This window comes from Peromyscus eremicus, chromosome X (assembly GCF_949786415.1).
Source record: "Peromyscus eremicus chromosome X, PerEre_H2_v1, whole genome shotgun sequence".
Classification (NCBI taxonomy): Eukaryota; Metazoa; Chordata; class Mammalia; order Rodentia; family Cricetidae; genus Peromyscus; species Peromyscus eremicus.
In genome coordinates, this window is record NC_081439.1 from 130,153,830 (window position 1) to 130,170,978 (window position 17,149).

A 17,149-nucleotide genomic window follows, 5' to 3' on the forward strand; every position below is an offset into this window, starting at 1 on the left:
GTCACAAAGCCTAGCACCTGGATCAGGGCTGGGAAAGTCACTGGGGAAGTTACAGAACAAATCACAAGGGTCAAAGAGGAAGAAGAAGGAGGCATACAAAGCAGGGAAAATTACGAACATTGCACACACGAATAGATACCCATTGGATGAAGGGAACTGAATTGGTACTGCGATGGAGGCAGGTAGGGAAAAGGAGATGGCACAGCAGCAGAGAGGAGTTACTTTCCCAAACAGACCCACTTGCCAGCTCCTCACCTCCTAAAAAGATTGTGTGTGTGTGTGTGTGTGTGTGTGTGTGTGTGTGTGTGTGTGTGTGTAGAGGACGGGAGGTCAGGAAAAAAAAACCAAGAATCTAATGGTCTGACTTGAAGACTTATGGATGAGGACCCTCCTTCTGCTAAACTGTCACTCTGTGCATTCTGGGGCTGAGCCTGAGCTATGCCCCTTAGCACCACAAAGGGAACCATGGGCTTCTGGGGAAAGACAGTAGCTGTAAACATCATTGAGAGATATCTTATCTGCTCAAATGTGGGCACACTGAGTATCATGAATGCTCTTCTGTCACTTGAGAAGGGCTGTTGAGAAAATTGAGTGAAAAGGCTAATGGAAAGAGGGCCAGCAGAGACAAACTCTCCACAGGCTTGTACTGGGAACCAGGGAAGAAAAAACTCCCTCTAGGCACTCCTGCTGCTGTTGCTGTTGTCTCCTAACTCCCTTGGCAAAGGGGCTTGGCACCTCCTGGGGAACTGAGAGGCTGCCCCATGAGCTACCAGCTGGAGCCTACAGGTTGAGGCAAATCAGCCAGTACAGCACATTGAAGAAGAAGAATGTAATGGGGAAAAGCACCCGCGAGTAGTTATCCAGGCGGTAAACATGGATGCAGAGGCGGCCCCGCTGCCAGATACTGCCCCCACAACCAGGAGCCATGCAGAAATACTTTCTGAGAACCTTAAAGCACACATAGCTTCTGCCACATCGCCTCCGGGGACACTGGGGTCTTCTGAAGCTTAAAGACTGCTGGACTGGGCAACACTGATGCTCCTCTTCAGCATTCCTCTCATAGGTGACGATCTCACACACAAACACTTCCTGCTGCTGGAGTGCACGGGCACGGGCACGAGCACGGGTGCGGGCACGAGCACGAGTACGTGTATTAGCACAGCTACTGGTTGGAAGCTGAAATAGAGAAACAGGAGAAACAGTCAAGGGGATTTGAATCAAGAGTAAAGGTTGCCTAGAATTTCCTATAAACTACATTTGTCACACCAGTTCTGGGCCTCCAGGATTTCCACCATCACACCAAGAGGTTTATTTCCTCCATGACCCCAGGGAACTTTCCATCATTTGGGAAACTAGTCACACATTTGCCTAGTACCCTCATTCTAAAGCTTGGCCTCCCACACCAACACCGGGTTCTTACATGGCAGAGCTTTGGAGAAGCCTGTTGTTTCGTCTCATTGTAGGTCAGGAAGTTGAGCACAGCAAACTCTAGTAGAGCACAGAAGCACAAGACGAAACAAATGGCAATATAGTAGTCCAAAGCTGTGAGATAGGAGACACAAGGGAAATTCTTACGGGAAAGGGTGCCCAGCGTGGCCATGGTGAGTACAGAACTGACCCCTATAAGAGCAAGGAGTGAAGGTGGGCTAAGCTCCTGACCCATGCTTTACACTGTTTACAGGATAGCAGGAAAAGGCAGATATTTCCCTTGGTCAAGGTAACTCTCCGACATATGCCCACATTTACGATCCCTGTACTTTCTTACCTACAGAGGCCCTGGCTGTAGCTGCCTCTATCTTGATCCAGAAGGAGACCCAGGAGAGCATTGTAGTCACAGAAGAAGGGATATAGTTTTGAAAGACAATGAAGCCAAACCGTCTGCTCACATTGAAGAATAAAGTCATGACCATGAAGTCACCTGAAAGACATAAAACACACCACTGCATTGCAGTACTGGCCTGATGTTTAGCACTGCATATATATCATGGATTCCACTGTCCAGCTCATGGGACACCCTATCAGAGTTCTAGAATAAAGGCACATTATTTCAGTGCAGCCCAATAGAAGCCCAGAGGGCAGATTTACTCTAAGACCCCTGGTCAGTTGAGAGATAAGACAGCATAAGAATATTAATGAATTTTCTTTCAGTTAATTGATTCACTCACCCCAAGTCTATTTTTCCAGAGTATCAGCAGTGAGAGAAAAGTTTTTTTTTTTTTTTAAAGTGACCTTGATATCAAGACCTCACAGCTGATGGCTAGCTGAGACTTGCCTACTTAGAGAAATGCCATGTATAGTTTGTGATATCACAGCATTACATCTGCACTGCTAACCCTCACAGCATGCCCTCTTGGGTTAGCCAAATATGATATATTATGCTATATATGAGCTATACAATAAAGTCTACAATCTTTATTCTGATGCTAAGGTCTAACTTCTTCTGGATCTGACTCACATATATGCACACACACAACATGCATGCCTTACCCAAAACTAATTGAAGCTGATAGCCTACATATTTATCCTGGTAAGCAAATCCTAGACTCCTTGTTCTTAATATACTACTCCAAATCTAGTAAAATAGAAAAATTAAACTGAAAAGGAACATGTGAGTTAATCTCTAGATGTTAGGTCTGTAGAATATCCAGTCGTAAGGCAGCTTAGGCTTTCAGATTCATTTGGGCATGTTGATCTTTTCTTGTTCTTACTCTAGATAGGAATGGATCTGTCAGAGGCTGATCAAACTTGTATTTCCAGCTGGCATACTCTGTTACACATGCTGTTCCTAACACTCCTCATGGTATTATGACTTCATACTTGGTTTGCCCAGAGCATCATTTTTACTCTCCTCATGACACTGGACATTAAATTGCTTCAACTATAGCTTTTCTGTGAAGCTAAGCCCTGAATTTCCACCTCTGATGCTATAGACTTCTGTGACTTTGAACTAAGTAGACCTTCAAGTCCCTTCCAGGAAGGGCTCATGTAAAGCCTTCAGCTTAACTCCTAACCAACCAAGCCTAGGACAACATGGAAGGCAATGATATTCAGTGATGTTTGCTACCATGGAAAGCAGACTCAAACACTAATTGTCCTCACTTTAGACTCTATAGGAAACAGACCAGGTGCCTGACAAATCTGGGCAGGTCAGTGCCAAAAGAGAACCTTTTCTCCAGGTGTTGGAAGCACTGACCTTGGATGAACAAAGCTTCTTAGATTCTTCAAAGAAAAGGCAAAAAGTGGTCTAGGGTCAGTGGAAACTTGTTTCTTGAATAGTAGTATTTTTAACGCTATAACTCCTCCAGCACTGCACCAAGGACCACCCTATGCTACTAGCCAGAATAATCAAATTATTAGTTCTTCTGCCCTGGAGTCTTGACTATGATTTAAAACTCCCTTAATTGGCTGTAGTCACTTCACATCTGAGTTTATATTGTTGTCACAAGATTTATTATGCTGTTGGATTTCTCGTTCTTTAAATCTTATTTATTCTTACTAAAAGCTAGAAATTTGCCAAGAGAAGGATACTAACATGTGTTTCCTTCTTTCTGATGAGTGAAGAAGCAACACCAATGTAAAAAAAGATGTTTAGGGCTGAAAGCCAAGACAAAATGAAATGTATTAAGATGATTTTTGCTCTTACCTGCTTTGTCCAGATCAGGGTTGGTAGTAGCACTGTCAAAAAGACACAATTAAGAGACTGTCCAGAGGACTCATGAACTGATGGCACCGAAGAGAAAGGGAAGTAAAGGAACTGGGGAGCATAGTCTCGATAGAATACAAATTAATGCTCTGGCAGTAACACTAGGTCTTTAAACTTGACTTATTGGAAGAGTGACTTCAGTTAATGTAAATTGGTAGCTAAAAGGGAAAAGAACTAGGTTGATGGGTAAACGTTCCCAGAGACTCTCATTGCAGATGAACAAGAAGAATTTTCTGATGGGAAGAATTGTCTAGAAAAGGAAGAAGTCTCCTTGCAAGACAGTGAACTCCTGATCATGGGAAAATTTCCTCAGAGGCTCAACAACCATTAGTGAAGGATGGTTCACTTACTACAGGCAGGGCTGTACTTTCTGAGCGGCTCCTGAAGTAGGGACTCTGCTCTAAGGTCTAAAGCTGCCAAAGTTGCAGGGCACTGCTGCATTCTAAACCCTGAAAAATGAGTACATTTGTGCTCTAGCTGGAAAGAACTGCCCCAGGGTTGAAGTGGGAGAGTTAGGACCTGTTTCAAAGATAACTCTGGCAGTGGAGAAATCATGAATTAAGAACAAGTAGTCTCTAGCAGAAGAGAAAAAAGACCTATTCCTTTCTCCACAGGGAGAGCTATTGCTTACCTACTGCCATTGCTTCACCGATGATGCAGGCTCTGGGGCTTTGTAGTCACTAGGGTACCATTTTGAATCAATGTGCAAACCATCTACTAAACGGAACCACTAGTGACTTGAAAGCCCCTGCGCCTTGTCTCCTCTGCCAGTTCTGATGATGGATCTCCACCTATCTGGAAAAACTGAGGTGCAGAGAACTAAGAGGCACACTCGTAGTTATCTAGTAGAAGAGCAAGGATCCCAAAGCCAAAGGAAGTAAAGTGGCTTTCTCAGAGCACCCCCCCCCAAGGAAAAAGGAAAAGCATTTGTAAAGCAGCATCCACCCTCTGCCTAGTACTGTGTAAGCAAAGCTTCAGCCAGATGAGCATATGCTTCCCTCACCCAGTGATCAACAGCAGCAAAAGCAGATTTTGTGTCATCACACAGAAGCAAAGCAAAATGCTTCCCATGACAAAAGGCTGGCTGGGTGACCTGTTCCATCCACATTCTTGTCAGAAGAGGGTCCAAGGTCGCTCTCAGAGCTACCCTGGGAAGATTCCTTGGCTCCTCATTCAGATCACCTAGGAATACAAGCAAAGATGCTCACATCTATTTGGGAGCTACAAATTAAGAGACCCAGAATCTGCCCCTTTCATCTTTGCTAGGAACAAGATTGGAAATTAAAAATATCACCATGCCTATGTTTATTTCACTATGAAGCCTTTGGTGGCAATCTGTGCTTTTTGCTTCTTTAAGATAATGTTGTTGCAGCAGCCATTGCAGCTGAGTAACTACCTGCAGACTCCCATAACCTTCACTAGCTACCATTATTATACTAGCTTCTCCTTTCCCCTCCTGCTAGGGTAGATCTTGCTTCTCACTCATCCAGCTTGGATTGGTTCTGGGTTAGAAGAAATCACACAAGTACCCCCTCTCCAATGTTGTCTAAGTATGTCAGTAACATAAGAAAGACATTGAACCCAAAGGGTCTAAAAAACAAAGGTAGATGAACATTCTGAAAGTCACAAAAATGTATCCACTTACCTCATCTTTCAAGGGGCTTGGCAAAGCACTTACTTCTTTGTAGATGAGACTGAGACATAGCTATAAAGTCTCAGTTTCCTCTGCAAACAGTTGTAAGTACTTAGCATGTATAAGAGGGAAGCAATGTTCTACACAGTATTTCCATGTGTTCTTTACACAGCATTGGTACAAAGAGCCACTTCCAGTTATTGGTACTATCACCTGAGCTCCCACTGCACACCTACCAACTGGGGTTGAGATGATTTCAGTTTTGTTGGTCACTCCTATAAAATCAAACTCGAATAGCTTCCAAGTGTTCTTCTCATTGATTTTGAGCTTGAAATTCTCCAACTTGTAGATCATCTCATGTGCATCATAGGAAACTGGAAATCAACGTGGAAAAGAGGAGTAAATTAGTCTAGGAAGCCCAGCTGAGTGCCCCAAAAACATGGTGTTAGCTTGAGCCATGTTTTGGAGTTTTTCACCAGCTTTGGGACCTTGCCTCTGGCCTGGTTGTTGAAGTCCATTCAAAGAATATATTTGCCCTGGTATTTAAATGCAGATTTGAGTAAGTCATGAACTTACCCTCCAGCATTAACATTTCACTGAGTAAGGTCATAGAGCTGTGATTTTTGGAGTTGTTCTGAAAAATATCTTCCCATGGAACAGTAGGCAAGTAAGGAAAGATTATTTGGGGACAGACTCAGAAAAGACTTTGTAGAACAGGGGGCATTCACTTTAAATTTTGAAATTAAACATTCTCCATATAGATGAAGCTGAAGAGAGTGAAAGGAAAGCAGAGAAAGGTGAACATGGAAAATTTTAGGGCAACTACTTCACAGATGGGTCATGTAGCAGGAAACAGCAGGGTCAGGTCATGAAGGGCTCTGAAGTTCATTCTAAGGAATTTAGAATTGATCCATGACAGCTAAGAAAATATTTGAAATGAGGAAGTGACCAGGTTTATATGGTGCTTCAGCTAGGTCACTCTGATTCTAATGTAAGTGTACTATGTTGACAAGGTGCCAGTTATGGGATGCCAGTGCAGTAGTCTAGACACAATAAAATGAGTGAAGGCAGGAGTGAAGGAAAGCTCAGGATGCAGAGAAATAGGTGGGATCAATAGAGATTTGGAGGGAACACCAACAGCATGTGTGGACTGAGTAAATGTAGGAGGTTAATGAGAGGGGAAGGTCACAGTTCTTGGCTTGGACAACTGGGTGGGTGATGGCACCCTTCAATGAGGCCAATGGCAACACAGAAGCAACACATTTGCTTTGGAGACAGGATTTGGGAAGAGACAATGAATTTAGCTTAGGACACGTTCTGTTTCAAAGTGAAGATGTTGCAGAAGTCCAAGCAGAAGATGATAAAGCCCTGCATCAAGGCAGAGATTGAGAGGAGCAGACATACTTCAGGTACACTTTAGAAGCAGATGACTAGCTTAAGGTAGAGCAAGGGTGAGGGAAGAATCCAACATAAAGCCAAGGTAATGCAAACACAGCATTGTTGGCAGGAAAGGAAGTGAGGATGGAAGATGGAAGCTTGTAGCAACCTTGGCACCATCGTGGGGGCGGGGGGGGGGGGAAGAAGCAGAAAACGTAAAATGAAAAGATGAGAAAAAGAGGGGCCCAGCACATCTCTGGATCCTCAGAAACCTAAGAAGGTACTCACAGCTAGAGAAAGACAGAGGACAAGAGTGAGAATCCATTGGAAATTTGAGCATGTGGAGTGAACATCTCGCATCAATGGTCATCCTGGAAGGGAGAAAGGAGCCGTATTAGGCTGGCTCTGAGCACTTAAGTATTCACTCAACATTGACCAGGGGATCACCTCCAATGAATGCTGTCAATAGAATTTAAGACAAAAAGCTCAAAGTAGCGATACAAAGAGAGGAAGAAGAGCTTCTAACATCTGACTACTTGACTCCATCATCAGAGAAGTACATGGGACCATTTAGATTGATTTTTCTTCCTTGCTCAACCCAGTGTTCTTGTTCTACACTCTTCTACTCTCCACCACCTCCATACCCCACACCACTGACACAAGAATCTCCTTCCCAGCATTCAAGTTATGTAGCCTAGTCTTGGATACATTTCCAACTGATGTAGTTCTACTCTGCCTGGACAATTCCACCACCGTGGATGTGTCTTTATATACAGTGCCCACTTGGGATGAAATTGTCCAGGCAATGCAGTTATGCAGGCACCTTCTAGACTGTGGGGGCCTATAATAGCTCCCAAGTTTGCCACAAACTTAGAATGTGTCTTTAAGTAGTATCTTTTATTTTAAGATCTCAGTGTCTATATCTACACAGCAAGAGGTTGAATTCCTGGTCTAGAAAAGTTGCACAGGCTTTTAGGAACATTATTCAGGATGATATATCTACATAAGAGTCCTTAGTTAAAGGAGTAAGAGAGTCCTAGGAGATGAAACACTAAAGGCTTGACATACCTAACTGAGTACAACACCTTTCCATCCTTGTGGATGAGAGCCATCTGGTTGGGTATGGTGATATCATATTCATGAGTCCTCTTAGAATTCCTAAAAAAGGTATCTGGGATCCACAACTGGCTCACCACGTTGCCATGTAGAACAAGGGTCTCAAAGGTGTCATTGTAACGAAGACACTCATCATACCAGGTCTGGTAGAAGATGATGTCAATGGAATATTCCTGGTGAGAAGGAACAGAAAACCATATAGTTGGGGCTAAGTAGACAAGGGATAGTCACATGCAAATGTGGTGTTTGTCACTACTTAACAGGGAACCCTAAAGACAGCATAGTAGAATATGTGCTACACTGGCCTAAGAAGCAGAAGAGGGATGGAGTTCCTTCTTTTTAACCAATTCTTTCAGTGTTAGGACTGAAAGGGACTCAGACATTAACACAGACAAGAAGTCAGTCATGTCCAGCTCAAATGCCACAACTAAGGGAGCTAAGTCCCCATGTTATGTAGTGATTAATACCATTCTTCCACAGCTCAGAACTATAGAAAGGGTTGCCACAAATGAGTTCCCTACTTTCTACTTTCTCATACAAAACTCCTTTGTGCCTTGTAGAAGAATATAAAGTCTAAATTCTGTTCTGGAGAATTAATCTCCAGAAGTGATATTTAATTATTTTTGTTTTGTTGTTTGATATGGGATCTTATTACAAAGCCTGGGGTAATCTCAAACTTGTAAGTACTCTGCCTCATCTCCGTGGGAAGTTCCCTTAAACAGCTCTGCTTCCTTTTGTAGCTGACATTGTAGCCTCTCCTCTCTCTACCAGTAGGCAAAGGCCTTGTGTCATTGACAGACCCTTAGGCTTGCATCCACTGAGTACTATAAAGAGTACTCAGCAACATATGTTTGGGTGCAGAAATTTCCCATTGTCATATGGTCTTAAAAGAGTAATATTCCCAAATAGGTAGCACATTGCATTTATCAATAAATCCCTGTGTTATGGTGGATCACTACACAGCTGAACTCAGCATGTCATTGCAGTTATATAGGACCATAGTGCTACTCTTACTATGTCAACACTCTTTCAGCCACTACACTGCAAATAAAAAATCCCAACTCAAAAGTGCTCAGAAATGTATAAGCACACACAACTCATTGTACACAGGAAAGATTCTCTTTCAGATTTTATTCATAGCACACAGCTATTAATTAAATAACCTTTCATTCCACAGAATTATATTTTAAAATGAAATGATTAGATTTACAAAGAAAATGTCTATCTATTGTCGTTTTTCTAACAAGGAGAATTACATTTGTGCTTTGTTTTATTTTTCCTTTCAAATAAGTGCCCATATAATCTCTGAAGAGTGTGTGCACATGAATAGTTAGTTCCATGATTATGTGGTCTCTAGTTATTATGGATCCCATAGACTGTTTGTTAAACATCAAGGGGGATATTTAATAAGAAGCACAAGAAGCAAGAAGTTCACATGGCTGAAGTTTGTAGGGCAATACGCAGATGGCAATATAATTGTAATTAGTTTGAAGCAAGCACCAGAGCTATGCCACAGCACAATTAAAGGCTGGTTGCCTAACTTATTTTAGAAGTAGGTAAACTGAGACTCAGAGTGATAAGATGTCCAAAGTCGCACAGTCAGTGACAGCACACTGGCTCTGCCACTCAGAGCACCATTACCATAGCTTTACACTGTCATTGCCTTCACTCGCACCAAAAAAAAAAAAAAAAAAAAAAACCAAAAAACCGAAACAAACAAACAAAAAAAAAACTTTTGCGTGTCAAGATCCAACTTCACCAGGACTTTCCTGAATAATCTGAATAACCTTGTACCAAATAACAAGTATCAGATGGGAATGATGGTACAGGCCAGTAATCTTAAATTCTTGGGAGACTGAAGGAGGTGAAAAGTTTAAGTCATGCCTGGGCTGTACTGAATCAAGGCCAGCTTGGGCAAATGAGTAAGACCCTGCCTCAAAAGTTAAAAAAAAAATTACAGAAAGAGGTCAATAATATACCTCAGTGATAGAACATTTTTCCATCATGAGTGAGTGAGACACTGTGACCCAGAAGCTAAAGGGCATTAGCACCCTGGGAGAAGAGGGAACAAAATCCCTGCTGGCTTTTACTGCACTGGGGCAATAAGTGTTGGAAACAGCCACCAGACTGCTGGTAGCCAGAAAAGAAAGTAAAGGGCAAAGTGTTTACCACAATGAACCAGAAAAGCAGGCAAATAATGGCAGAACTCCTGATCCTGCCCAGCCCTGTCCTGTCATGTTCTGTCCTGTCCTACTCTATTACCCTCACAAAGAGACTTCAAAGAATTTACACCTTCCCAGTAGCTGGCAAAGTCTTATCTGATTCCTAGCACATGAACTGTATGGTGGTTGATGGGAAACCTTCATCTCCAGCCATGCTGGAGGTCTGCTATACAATATTAAAAAGAAGCATTTTACTGCTATTTAAGAAGACACCAATTATAAATTCCTCATACATCAACATAAAACTAATGGTTTGAGATTAAATTTTCCCCCAGTTTGACAGGGAACTAGAGATGGATCTCTTTTAGTTAAGCTGAAATAGAAATGCAGTGTTTCAGAGCTGGCTTAATTAGAATCACCTGCAATAATTACCATAGTAAGAGCCAACATTAGCAAGTGAGGATGCTGTGACCAGGCAGTTTTTTCCAGACTAGTCACTGCTTTGAAGGTCAGACTGGGTGTTTTCAGAGTTAAACAAGGAGGGGAGTAGAAATATTTGATTAAAATGCAATGCTTTTTTAGGTTTCTCTCTACTATTCTATCTGCCCAAGTGACTGGTGCTAAATGTCCACTTAACCAACTCCACTGACTGGGTTGCTACTCCTTTGACCAACAAACCTTGCTGAGACAATCAACTGCTTCAAATGTTGAGGTCAGAAAAGGATACTTGGTTGGCTGCCACAAATAACGACAGAAATAACCCATTCTGGAGCATTGACATTATCTGTGGCTGTGTGGAAGACACATATGTTCTCCTCAGCAAATGAATTAGAGGAAATCAGGCTGAACAAGAACAGGGACTTGAATTATGTGGAACTATGTAGAAGCTGAAACTTTGGGGGAGACTATGTATCAGACAAGGCTTTGGAAGGTTAAAAAAATCTTATCAGTTAGATAAATGAGGCTGCTGATCCCCATCCTGAAGAAGTTCCATGTATGATATCAAGCTGAGTGACTTCTGGGTGATTAGATTGTGCATAAATAAAAGCTCAGGTGAGACTAATGCTAGAGGGATTAATAGATGTTGAACAAGGAGAGATAGATGGTGAATAAATGGGGCTAATAGTCTGCTGCCACAAGGACTCTTGCAGAGGATAGAAGCTAGTTCCCATAAATTATAACCTACACAAATTGCCTGAGAAGTTTTCCACTGCTTGTTGGGTTTATAGGACACTCATTCAGAATGAGCCAAACAACTTAGAATCATTTGTTGTATTTATCAACGTGTGTGGGTATGTGGTTTCTCCTCTAATAAATTTCTCCTATGAAATTTAGCCAACACTAACTACGTGAAGGTGGGAAGCTCACTAGTAAAGAAACAAGCCAGCTTGCTAAAATTAAGAATGACATAATAAAGAGGAAGAACATAATAAAGAGGAAGCAACAATTCTGAGCCACTTTCACTCATTCTATGTAAACAGATTGATTTCCATTAAGGTTACTTACCTCTGAGTCTATCAGGAATACCCACCTCAACATCAGTTCTCTTTACTCACCCAGATCACACAGTGCTTATTAGGTTTAAGTATGTTAAAACTGGCTCTACCTTTGGAAAAACTAAGTCCATGGCTATTATGGAACTGGTTACCACAACCTTTCTTTGTCAGATACTGCACATCTAAATTTTGCAGAGCATCTTTTGTAATTCATTTTGTCAGCTACCATATACTATGTTCTTAATATCAAGTATTTCATAACAGAGAGTGTAAGACCAACATAAAACAATTAATTACCATGAAATGAGCTAGGGAAGATAACCTACTTGTAGGCCAGAAAAATGTGAATGCCCACAGAAGGGTATGGTGTATGAAGGGATCAATTAGTTGCTATGCGAGTCAGAGAAGTTGTCACAAACAGGTGTTATGTGAGCTGGACCCTGAATGAGTGAAAAAGCAGAGCAATGGCATCTCAAACTTGAACAAAAGCCCACCTCTGAGGTACAAAGTTGGCCAGCAATGTGCATATTATAGTGTGGTCATAGTCTATAGACTTCAGTGGGGTGAAAAAAAGCAGAGTCATAGGAGAGGGCATGCTTTCTAGATTGTGGGGTTGAACTATAAATATAAGAGGCACATCACTGAGGAAGCTTGCTCAGTAGGGCTGGACAGGGAAACATTTGCATATTTCAGGTAGAAGATGATGATGATGGTTAACTGAGGATCATATTGATAATAGTGGAAAGGAAAGGAGACAAAAGAATTAAGAGAAAATTATGGGGACAGGTAAACAGCAAGAAATGGTATCTGTAGATTTAAGTTCATATAAATAATCAGACAAGAGAGAGGCATTCCATTGTGGTATTTACAGTTGTTTTATTGTTTTTATTTTGAATGAAAAACTGAAGATTAGAGTCATAATTCCAAAGGTCCTCTTCAGGCAGCAAAGGACTTACCTTTTCCATTCATGTTCTTAGCTTAATTATGGTTAAAATCCCTACCTGACCCTCAAAACAACAACAAAAAACAACTTCCTGTAGTAGCAGTAACATGAAGAGCAGAAAGCAAAAGTATGTGGCAGGTTCCTTATCTTGGTGCCCAATCTAGGAAAAACTGTCATCAAAGCTCAGTACTCACCATGTCCAGGGTGGAAATAGGCCCGAGGCTGTTCACAAAGACTTCAACAGTGACCACAGTGGGCTTTTCTGTAAGGCAAGAAGTAGTACAGGGTGAATGCCACATAGAGGCATGCCACCAAAGAGGGAGTCATCAAAAGGGAGGGAAGAGGGCCAGTCCTACTTCCTTTGTTCTTCCACGGAAAGTGCCAGCTAATGGACTGTAAGGGTTAGGCATACACTTTCAGATCATTCATCTTATTTTGGAATTGGAAAATCTGAGGGGGAAAGTGTTGACCTAGAAGAGTCATTGTGGCTTACCTGGTGGATCAGCTCCAATTGTTCCTGTCTGTATGTGGAACCATCATCTATAACTCATGTTCATTGCCCACTACTACATATGAAACCCGCTTTTCCTTCAAGAGAGGAGATGGCTTTCTTCTGTGAACTCACCTCCAATGCCAGGGCGCAGTTTATGGTCATAGTTACTCAGGATGGTGCTAAGGATTCGAGAAGCTCTTGTCAGGTTCTCTCCTGAGTGCTCAGTCGTGCAATCAACAGTGACTTCTGTTTCTTTTTCTCTAAGCTTCTTTCCACCAGGCTGAGGCTCCTGTTGGGGCTGGGGTTCTGACTCAGGATGGGGTTGCAGCTCGGGCTCCGGCTGTGGCTCTGGCTGCGGCTCTGGCTGAGGCTCAGGCTCAGGTTGGGGCTGGGGCGCAGGCTGAGGCTGGGGCTCTGGTTGGGGTTGGGGCTGGGGCTCAGGCTGGGGCTGGGGCTGAGGCTGGGGCTCTGGTTGGGGTTGGGGCTGGGGCTCAGGCTGGGGCCTGGGTCGGGGTTGGCGCCCAGCCTGGATCTGGACTGGGATCTGGGGTTGAGGCTGGGGCTCAGGGTGAGGCTGGGGCTGGGGCTGAGGCTGGGGCTCAGGGTGAGGCTGGGGCTGGGGCTGGGGCTGAGGCTGGGGCTCAGGGTGAGGCTGGGGCTGGGGCTGAGGCTGGGGCTCAGGGTGAGGCTGGGGCTGGGGCTGAGGCTGGGGCTCAGGGTGAGGCTGGGGCTGGGGCTGAGGCTGGGGCTCAGGGTGAGGCTGGGGCTGGGGCTGAGGCTGGGGCTCAGGGTGAGGCTGGGGCTCAGGTTGGGGCTCGGGCTGGGGCTCAGGGTGAGGCTGGGGCTCAGGTTGGGGCTCGGGCTGGGGCTCAGGCAGGGGCAGGGGCAGGGGCCAAGGCAGGGTATGGGGCAGAGGCTGGTGCCCAGTCAGGGGCTGAGGCTTGGGCTGGGGCTCAGGCTCAGGCTGGGGCTCAGACTGGGGCTGGGGCTGGGGTTCTGGATCAGGCTGGGGCTGAGGCATTGGCCAAGGCAGGGGATAGAGCAGAGGCTGGTGCCCAGCCAGGGGCTGAGGCTGAGGTTGGGGCTGAGGCTGTGGCTGTGGCTGTGGCTGTGGCTGAGGCTGGGGCTCTGGCTCTGGCTGGGGCTGAGGCAGAGGCTGTGGCTGGGAGCTAAAGACTACATCATCATCATGGCCAGGGGATTTGGGGTGTGGCTGTGGCTGAGGGCCGAAGACTACATCATCATAGGCAGGGGATTCAGGCTGAAGTACAGGTTTAGACACAGGCTGAGGCTGAGGGCCGAAGACTACATTATCTTGGGCAGGGGGTTTATTCTCCAGTTTAATGTGAGGTCCAACCCTAGAATATACAACCAAAAAATTAAGTTCTATCTCTAATCAGGCTGATTCCTTTTGGAACAGAAGAAAACAAAAATATTTACAACACAAGGCTTAATTAGTGAATAGTGATAGTAAATGAGGAGGTACTAACAAATTAAACTTGATAATTCCTTTTAAATTTTATTGCTCTTTGGAGACTTTGTATGCAATCCTTATTTCATAATTCTTTACTTTAAAATAGTCAACAACAAATATTAGATTAAATTTTCAAAGGCCACTTCATGTGAAATCAAGTAGGTGGGCATCTTTTCTGTGAACTCTGGCCAATCAGCTGCTGTGCTGCCTGCTGTTACTAACCTTGACCTCACATCTGCCTGAGTTGCAGCATCTGAGAGGACAGGACAGGACAAAGGACAGGGCGGCTGAGGAATACTCGCAAGCAGGTAGGACTGAAATTCTTGGGATGGTTCCGTAATACTCATATTGAGGCTCTGAAGTAGAGGAAGGCAGGCTATAGAGCAGTGCTTTGTGACTGTCTCTATACTGTGTCCTGCACCCAGGAAATGGATAACCAATAGAAGACCTTCTTGGGTACCAGGGCCAACAATGACTATAGCAACAATAATGATAATAATGATAATAATAACAACACTTTAGAAATCCATCTGCTAATGTATGAAAGTCCCCCACAGTGTTTGAGGTTAGCATGACAGGTAGTGATGAAAGGGCCCCATTACGGACATTTTGTGATACTTCATCAGTTATATGCTTATTATTTGAACAACTTTCTGTATATGGGCTCTAGTTCAGTAAAAAGGCATTTTAACAATAAAATATCCCACCCAACTCAAAAAAAAATCCCACCTACTAATATATAGATCATACTTGAGTCCTGATTTTTAAAACCAAAACTGTCAAAAACATATGGTAAAGATTTTAACACTAAATCACTAAAGCATGAATAAATCATTCTTAAATATCTGGTGTAATGACGACATTTTTATTGGTGAAGCCCTTAATGACTACAATATTTACATACAAAATGACATGAAGTCTGATATTTATTCTTTAAAAAAAGACCCTAAGTTAAAATGGGTGGTAGGTATGTAGGAGGCAGAGAAAATAAATGATCATTAATTTATTCATTAATGTTAAGGTTATGTGGAATTTCAGTTTATTATATATCCTTGAAAAAATACAATTAAAAGCATTTGAAAAAAAATCAGCATTAATTAACATTTGATGTTGAAAGGCAAGAGAGCAGTTTCCTTTAGGAAGACTGCACATTTGGTGAGGCTTGGGGATGGCAGGGAGGGGGTGCAGATTGCTTTCTTATCATCTAGGTGCTGGTTCCCTGATCATGCTTACTTTATGAAAATACACTGAGCTGTTGTTCATTTATCATTGCTGTGTTTACATATTTGTGTATTACACTTCTAAAATGTTATTTTAAAGCTACCAGGCAACCTTAATCCCTAAAATGAGAACAAGAGACTAGGGTGAGCAGGTTGCTGTGCTGCAGACCAGGGGACTGGCAATTGGACATCAAAGTGCATATTTTTCCTGAAGTGGGAAGAGAAGACATATTGCCCCTCCTCAAAACAAACTAATGACAAGACACAAGCCCAATGCCATAGAATCTTCTAGAAACCTCAACATATCAGGAAGCTTAAGAACTTCTGACAGTTCATACACCACAAAAAAAAACAGTCTCCAAGAAAAGAAAGGAAGGAAGGAAGAAAGGAAGGAAGAAAGAAAGAAAAGAGAATTTAAAAACACACGAAACACTCATCTTCCACCTTAAAATGCCAGAAATCCTAGGAACATCCTTCTTACCAATGCCCAGGGTCAGGGAATTATGGGAGGGAGACTGGCTGCTCAAGAGAAAACAGAAAAAGGGAGGGGGCTAGAAATCCAGGCCACAAACCACAGACCTCAGGAAAGAAAAACATTCTGGCTCAGGTCTGCCCCTAAGACCAAGCAGGATGCCTTGGTGTAAGAAGGGAAAAGGAAGGCAGATGGGATGGGAACCCTGAGATAAGCAAGGCTCAGGCTCCTCCTGTCTGGGACTGGAAGAAAAACGCGACGCGAAGGGATGGGGAAACAAGTAAAGTCAGAGTTGCCTGACATCATGCCTGGTACTCAGCAGGCAATCCGGGAGAAAAATGTGAGCAACAGTGAACAGACTAGGAAAGCTCAAGCATTTCGAGGCACTTCAGGTCCCCTAACCCAGTAGCCACCTTCCCGAAGTCCCCAGCACAACCCTGAGTTGTATGCACTAGCTCTAGTGGTTTCTGTGCGCCCTTTCCCCTCTTCCTGCGTCAGACTCCGAGAGGGAACCAGGTGCTCTTGCTGCCTGGCCGCCCGCTCCGGGGCTTTGAGGGCCAACCAGAGTCCACGACTCCAACAGAAGACGGTCCCACCTCCTTCCCCGCGCTCCCCGTAGTCAGTCCAGGACGCCCTCCTACAAGGGGGCACACAGGAGGGTGGCGCGCATCGAGGGGACAAGTGTCCAGGTTGGCCTAGCCATCAGGACAGCCCCTGGCAAAGCGGGAGCTGGGATAAGGAACCCCGGGAGTCCGGAAGCCTCCTGGGCACAGAGGGCTCTCCGGTAGTGGGATGGAGACTCACCTCCACTGGAGGGCCAGGAATATGTTGAGGAGCATGAGGAGAACTTTGGGTAACATCTCGGCGGTACCTGGCACGACCACCTGTGTTGAGGTCGCAGCGCAGATCTGGCTGCTGGGAGAGATGTGAAGGGTTTTGTTGGGCTCCAACTTTCACTCCTCCCACTCGCTCCGCCCTAGATCGCGCTCCGCACCATGGGCCCGCCCCCTGAGCCCCGATGGAAATCTCCGACGACGTGATCACTGCGGCAGCGGGGAGC

General features: G+C 44.1%; 1 protein-coding gene across 1 annotated transcript; it reads right to left on the reverse strand.

The window, feature by feature from the left end:
* Positions 1 to 296: 296 nt before the first annotated feature.
* Positions 297 to 16,949, reverse strand: Gabre (gamma-aminobutyric acid type A receptor subunit epsilon). Its single transcript, XM_059250995.1, has 10 exons — positions 16,894 to 16,949; positions 14,194 to 14,281; positions 13,056 to 13,188; positions 12,625 to 12,692; positions 7,782 to 8,002; positions 7,002 to 7,084; positions 5,573 to 5,710; positions 1,766 to 1,918; positions 1,410 to 1,620; positions 297 to 1,165 (listed from the first exon to the last, which is right to left on the reverse strand). Exons 1-10 carry the CDS (start codon positions 16,947 to 16,949, stop codon positions 781 to 783), a joined length of 1,536 nt encoding a protein of 511 aa, XP_059106978.1. The 3' UTR covers positions 297 to 780.
* Positions 16,950 to 17,149: the final 200 nt, after the last annotated feature.

Bases quoted from the DNA above. Each gene is read 5' to 3' on its own strand.
- Gabre (XM_059250995.1), bottom strand. From the start codon at position 16,949: ATGTTACCCAAAGTTCTCCTCATGCTCCTCAACATATTCCTGGCCCTC. The intron at 14,282-16,893 runs GTGAGTCTCCAT...TGTATATTCTAG, and splicing joins TTCCTGGCCCTCCAGTGGAG to GGTTGGACCTCACATTAAAC. The intron at 12,693-13,055 runs GTGAGTTCACAG...CTTGCCTTACAG, and splicing joins ACTGCGCCCTGGCATTGGAG to AAAAGCCCACTGTGGTCACT.